The 5,927-nt window shown below is 61.2% G+C and overlaps 1 protein-coding gene across 1 annotated transcript; it reads right to left on the bottom strand.

Moving 5' to 3' along the window:
- Positions 1-3,555: 3,555 nt before the first annotated feature.
- GYPC (glycophorin C (Gerbich blood group)) lies at positions 3,556-5,718 on the bottom strand. Its single transcript, XM_006106347.3, has 2 exons — positions 5,669-5,718; positions 3,556-4,193 (listed from the first exon to the last, which is right to left on the bottom strand). Exons 1-2 carry the CDS (start codon positions 5,703-5,705, stop codon positions 3,997-3,999), a joined length of 234 nt encoding a protein of 77 aa, XP_006106409.1. The 5' UTR covers positions 5,706-5,718; the 3' UTR covers positions 3,556-3,996.
- Positions 5,719-5,927: the final 209 nt, after the last annotated feature.

Here is a 5,927-nt window from a genome sequence, read left to right as displayed (position 1 = left end):
GCAGGAAGGGCGGGGTCCTGGGAAATCAGACTAAAGGACGCGGAAGCTGCAGGGAGGGGCGTCCCCGCACCCCAAGGTGAGGGCTGTCTCTAAGCCTTGGCAGGGGCCCTGCCACGGTGAGCCTTTAGCAGCCCCTGGTACCTCTCCACATGCATTTCCATCCGTGTCTTCTTTAACTTGGCAATGGCGTGCTTTTATGATAGAGATTGACCTGTTCCTCCGGTGACTCCCGTGGGACAAAGTCCCATTTCTTAGTCTGGGGCCCAAGACCCTCGCCGGTCATGCCCTGGTCTCCTGCGGGACGACCAGCCCTCCCTCACCCTAAGTCCACTGCACCCCAGGTGGGACGCCTTTCCCTCCTGGTGTTCCCCACTGCTCTGTGCCACTTCCCTCACTGCACCTGCACCCTCAGGGCCGTGAATGTGACACGTTTGCCTTTTCCACCAGGCACAGACCCCTTGAGGCAGGGCCTGTTCCGGTCAGTGAGGCTGTCCCGCCCTTGGGAGGTACCTAACCCCTGTGTGTGGCCTGCCGCTGGATAATCAGACACACATCTGTCTCTGGATCTGAAAATTCGTCCTTAAACATTTTTATTTGGGGTCGAGCAATTTTAAAGCACAAATCACTCAAGAAGGGTCAGCATGTCAGCTAGCCAATCATTTCCTCTTTGGTGAGAGTGAGCGGGCGGCCAGCTTCCTGGGTGCTTGAGGTGTGGATGGGGTGTGACCCACTGAAAGCATTTTACCTGCTAACCATCCCACCAAGGGCCAACTACCCAGGACTCTGCCTGGGCCCGCTCAGAGCTGCCTCTGCCCCAGCCGGCCCTCCCCAGGAGCGGGGATGTTGGCGTGGGAGTCAGGTCACCGCTGGCCGGGCCTTGGGTGCTGAGCCAGCTCTGTCGTTCTGGCACCCTGAGTCCTGGGGCACCTGCTCTGCTCCCACAAAGAGCTCCCACTGATGCACCGGCGCCTGGGGAGGAAGCAGGCTCCTCCCACGGGTCTCCTGGTCCTGAGAAGCTATGTGACCCCCGAAAGCCCAGCAGTCTTTCTGAGCCTCAGTTTCTACAGGTCTAACCGGGGGACGAGGCCCTCCCCTGTGAGGGTGCCTGAGAGGGTGGAAGGGGACCAGGTGCGGTGAAGCTGGGATTTCACACGGAGTGCGCTAGTTCCCTTTCCTCCTTCCAGCCTCCGTCCCATCCCTCCTCTCCCCTTTCATCTCCCCCTCCTCCTTTCTCCCCCAGAGTCCTTGGAGCTTGGAGGTGTGGTTTGTGCATAGTTATGCATAGTTGCCCACCCCCTTCCCCAACTTCCATTGCAGGCATGCCGCTTGAAGACTTCAGCGCACTGTCAGCAGATTCCCAAGATGAGGAAAGTGTGCTCCCTGGCCTGAGGGGAGGGACACCATTTATTTGCACACTAGTGTGTATTGCATGCCCGTGTGTGTGTGTGTGTGTGTGTGTGTGTGTGTGTGTGTATGCATACTCCTGAATGAATGTGCACATCTCACTAAGTTGCTTTACTGGCTGGAGTGCTGGCCTCGCCTCTGCAGCAGCCAGTGCCAGCGCCCTCCTGGCGGCATCCGGCCTGGTCACCTTGGACAGCTCAACCCTGCAGTGTCCATGTCACACTGCATCGGACATGATGGGGCCTGGGGACCCAGTGGGCTGGAGCAGGCTGTTCTTCCATACATCCTCCAGGACAGTGGGCGGGCAGGTGGGGGGGTGAGGACCAGGGCAGGTGAGGGCGAGGAGGTGAGGGCACAGAGCCCACCTCCCACAGCCGGGTCTCAGCCAGCAGCCATGTAGAGGGCTGCTGACCAGCAGAGGAGGGAGGGGAGAGTGACCAGCGCTCCTCTTCCCCACAAAGGCACCTGCCAGGGGCCCCGGGCTCACCCCTCTCCCTAGAGCCTCTGTGAAGCAAGGCACACCTGCGTGTGGGTTCCGGGTGCACTGGACGGTGGCTGTGCTTACCAACCTTGAAGACGAGGCCATAGACCCATACGTTTTTCAAATCCTAAAGCGACGTCACAGCAGGGAGCAATGTTAGAAGGCGTTTCGTGTTTCCCAAACGTGTTCTGAGGAACTGCTGGTGCACGAATGCGTAGTAGGTCTTCTGGGAAGAAGTGGGGTCTCTGGCCAAATCCATCTGGGGAGACTGCATTCGCTTCCCTGCCCTCACACCTAAGGTCATGGCACACACCGGGCACTGAACGTGTGGGCCCTCAACATGCGGGCAGCCTGCACTGCTTCCCTAGGCTCAATATGCCATTCCCCAGACCTGTCTGCACGGCGCACCCTCTGTGTGGCTGGGTGGCACCTGGCAGTGGTGTTCTGTCGGGCACAGTTTGGGACATAGAGCTGTAGCCAAACCCTTTGTTTCACAGAGGAGGTGGTGGAGGGCCAGGCGCCTGGGCCGCCCCGGGAGCGGTTGCACCTGGGGGCCAGGTTCCTCTCTTCTCTGTCTCTCCCCGACAGCCCTGGCTTCCAGCTCCTGTGGTGGTGGCCGTTCCCCACTGTGTTCAGACCCATTAGCTGCCTGGGGAGAGCTGCCTGGGGCCCTGGTTGCACTGATGCAGCCCTCGGGGACCTGGGCCCCGGAGCTCCCGGTACCCAGGGAGCAGTTTTACTCGGAGCTGCTGGGTTTGGGGTGACTGCCGAGCTGCTGGGGTCTCAGGGGGATTCCTGTGAAAGAGGATGGTTAGCAGTTCATCTTTCTTTCCTGCTACTCATTGTAAGTTATGATTATTATTCAGGAAGCATTTAGAAGTGGTGCAATGAGGCACTTTTGTTAACTTATCTGTACGTACCAGACACCCGGTACCACGCATGGGCCAGGACACAGCACCGAGCACGTGGCATGTGTGTTAGGGCCCTCAGCCCAGAGAGTCGGTACCATGGAGGGATGTCTTCTAGAGGGACAAGAACGGTGAGGCCAGAGGTCAAGCAAGCTGTCCAAGTTCCTGGGCCAGGAAAGGGGAGCCAGGGCCCAAACCCAGGAGCTTGTGCTCCAGCGGCTGCTGCAGGGAGGACGGGTTCACTCGGTGCCTAAGGCTGTGTTTCCTGTAACCCGCTTCAGAGAACAGGGTGTCAGCCAGGGCGGCTGGGGCCACCATTCCACCCTCGGCTTTGTTTCTGAAGCTGGCGCCCCTTGGGAAGAGGAATGCTGGTCACCGGTCCCTCCCCCTCTGTGGGCCCAGGACCCGGGGCCTGTCAGTGCTGGGGCTGGCAGTGCTGGGGCTGGCAGTGCTGGGGCTGGCAGTGCTGGGGCTGGCAGTGCTGGGCCTGTCAGTGCTGGGGCTGGCAGTGCTGGGGCTGGCAGTGCTGGGCCTGTCAGTGCTGGGGCTGGCAGTGCTGGGGCTGGCAGTGCTGGGCCTGTCAGTGCTGGGGCTGGCAGTGCTGGGGCTGGCAGTGCCGCTGGAAGTGGGTGGCCCAGCCCCGTGCACCCGCACCAGCACGCAGGCTCTGACAGGACACGGTCGCAGCGCACGGTGAAAAGCCCGCCCTGGGTGGCATCTACTCTTCCCCAGACAGTGATGCTAATGCTGTTTGACTCTGGATGCTCAGTTATGTTTCAAATTTATTTCCTATCACTTAGAGGTGGATCAATGGAAGACAAAGGCGCTTCAGCTCAGTCACCTGCTGCTCCCCCAAATGTCAAGGACTGACATTTGATGCCATCGTCCCTGTCAGCATAGCCTGACTCATTTCTTGCTTCCCCAGCCCCCACCCCGCTCACACCCAGCAGGGACTCACACGTGCCCCGATGACAACTGCACTGCCCAGAGGACCCCGAATTTCCCCTGCAGACAAAGGCTGGCACCTGGGGGTCACCGTCCCTGGGAGGGGCCTCCCCAGCTGGGCTCCTCCTCTCCTCCCTCGCCCCAGCCCAGGGTTCCAGGCCACACGTGTGGCTTGGGCCGAGGGGGTGCTCTGGAAGTCTGCTTGGTGGTGAAGTCCTGGAGTAGGAGGAGGCGTTGGGGGAGGTGAGGTCTGTGCCCTCAGATAAAGTACTCCTTTCTGCTGCTGTCCCCAGCATCCTGGAGCGACGGGTCGCCCTGCAGGGCCGCGTCTGCGCTCTCGGCAAACTCCGTGCCCTTGTCCTCATGCGTGCGGTACGTGCCCTTGTGCCGGTACATGTAGTGCAGTATGAGCAGGAGCAGGCCGACCAGGAAGAAGGCCACGGCGGTGATCACTCCTGCAGAGGGGAGGGAACCACAGCTGTCTGAGAGCAGAGCACGAGGTCCTGCCACAGGGGTCCTGGCAGGACAGAGCCTGGCCCATTCCCGCCACTCTTCCTCCTGCCCCTGTGCCCTCACCCCTCCTCGGTGCCCATCTGAGTTGCCCCTCTCTCTCCTCTCCCCACCCGTCCCCTCGGGGCACTTTGCAGACCTGCGGGCATGGTTTGTAATTCATGTAAAGCAACTAACTATGTGGGTTTGCCTGAAATGGAGCGGTTCAGGGGATCAGAACTTGCCGGTTTTTTTAAACCAGGATTCCTGGGGCCTGGGACTTAAAGTGCTGGAAGCAGGAAGGTGCTGACACCGTGGAGCTGGCTGCCCGCTATGCACCATGGGGGGGGGAGGGAGGCGGGTAAGGCCAAGGGGATGGACCATGTAAGCTGGGGCCTCTGGGACACGTGGGCGAAGTGTGGTTTCACTGCTCCAGGCCCTGCCCACTTCCCCTGAGCCCCTGGGAGGTGGGATCTGGGAAGAGCCTGCAGGGAGCAGGGGTTGGCCAAGCAAAAGCCTAAAGGGGCGGGATCTTGGGGGACAGGTGCGTGAGTGCAGGGTGTGGACTCATTTGGAGTCAGGAGGGGAGAGATGAGGTTTGAGGGCTGGTCAGCAGAGCCAGGTCACAGGGGCCACAGGGTGACAGGTGAGCAGGGCTAATGGGGCCCCGGGGTGTGTGAGTCAGGCATTTGCTTTGAGGCCACAGAACAAGCCTCTGCTTGGCCTTAGAGGCAGGTTCATTCGTGCCCCTCGGGGGATGTTAGAGGCGCAAACTGTCCCCAAGTCCCCTGAGGAACAGTGTCCTAACCGTCCTGCTGCCCGCGGGACAGCACTGCTGTGCATGATGCCAACAGCACTGTCCAAGGAGGAGGAGGGTCAGGGTCAGTGGGCAGGTTACATAGAACTGAAAGCAGCCGGGACTGTGGGCCTTCAGTCTTCCTACCTGGGTGCAAAGTCCCCGAGCTGTTCACGAGCTGGGAGATGTGTGAGTCTCAGGGGGAACAGGAGGCTGCACTGCCCAAGCCCAGTCCTTCCTGAAGCGGTTTGGGGCCACAGACATGCCCAGTGGGTCACATTTTTTAAGGATGGAGGGATGGGGTGTGGGCCCAGGACATGGACTGGGGGGAGATGAGGACACAGAGGCGAGTTCAGGGAGCCCTGTCCATCCAGCACCCCCCACCCCTCTCGGAGTAGCTGTGTCCAGCCCCTGATCTCCGTAACTCCAGGGCCCTGTGCGCACCCTGCCGTGGGGCCCTCCCGCTCTCATCTCTCCCTCACCACCGGACACCTGTTGGGCACTTTCTAACGGGCCAGGCTCTTCCAGTCTCCACGCAGAGCCCCTGGGAGAGGAAGAGCATGCCCCGCCCGAACCCTCAGCTGGTTCTCCTGCAGACGCCGCCTCCGACCCTCCTGACCGCTGGGAGGGCCTGGGCCAGCTCACCTGCCATGATGGCTATGTCCATGGTGGTCCATGCCATCCCGGGGCCGGGCTCTGTGAACAGAACAGAGGAGCCCAAGTTGAGAGAGGAAGGTCCCCGCCACCAGCGGCGTCTCAGCCCAGCCCACACCCTCTGCCCACAACGCAGCAGCTCTGGGAGTGGCCAAGCAGACCAGAGACAGCATGTTGCGCGGGCCCCTGGCCAGGGCCGCTCGGCCCTGACGGTGCTCCGCTGGGCCCTGACGGTGCTGGAGAGCAGACC

The sequence above is a fragment of the Myotis lucifugus genome, unplaced genomic scaffold, assembly GCF_000147115.1.
Source record: "Myotis lucifugus unplaced genomic scaffold, Myoluc2.0 scaffold_810, whole genome shotgun sequence".
NCBI lineage: Eukaryota > Metazoa > Chordata > Mammalia > Chiroptera > Vespertilionidae > Myotis > Myotis lucifugus.
The sequence above is the reverse complement of the archived record's forward strand: the minus strand, read 5'-3'. Positions and strand labels throughout refer to the sequence as shown.

Coding starts and splice junctions, on each gene's coding strand:
- GYPC (XM_006106347.3), bottom strand. CDS start 5,705: ATGGCATGGACCACCATGGACATAGCCATCATGGCAG. Junction 4,194..5,668: donor GGACATAGCCATCATGGCAG/GTGAGCTGGCCC, acceptor TCCCCTCTGCAG/GAGTGATCACCGCCGTGGCC.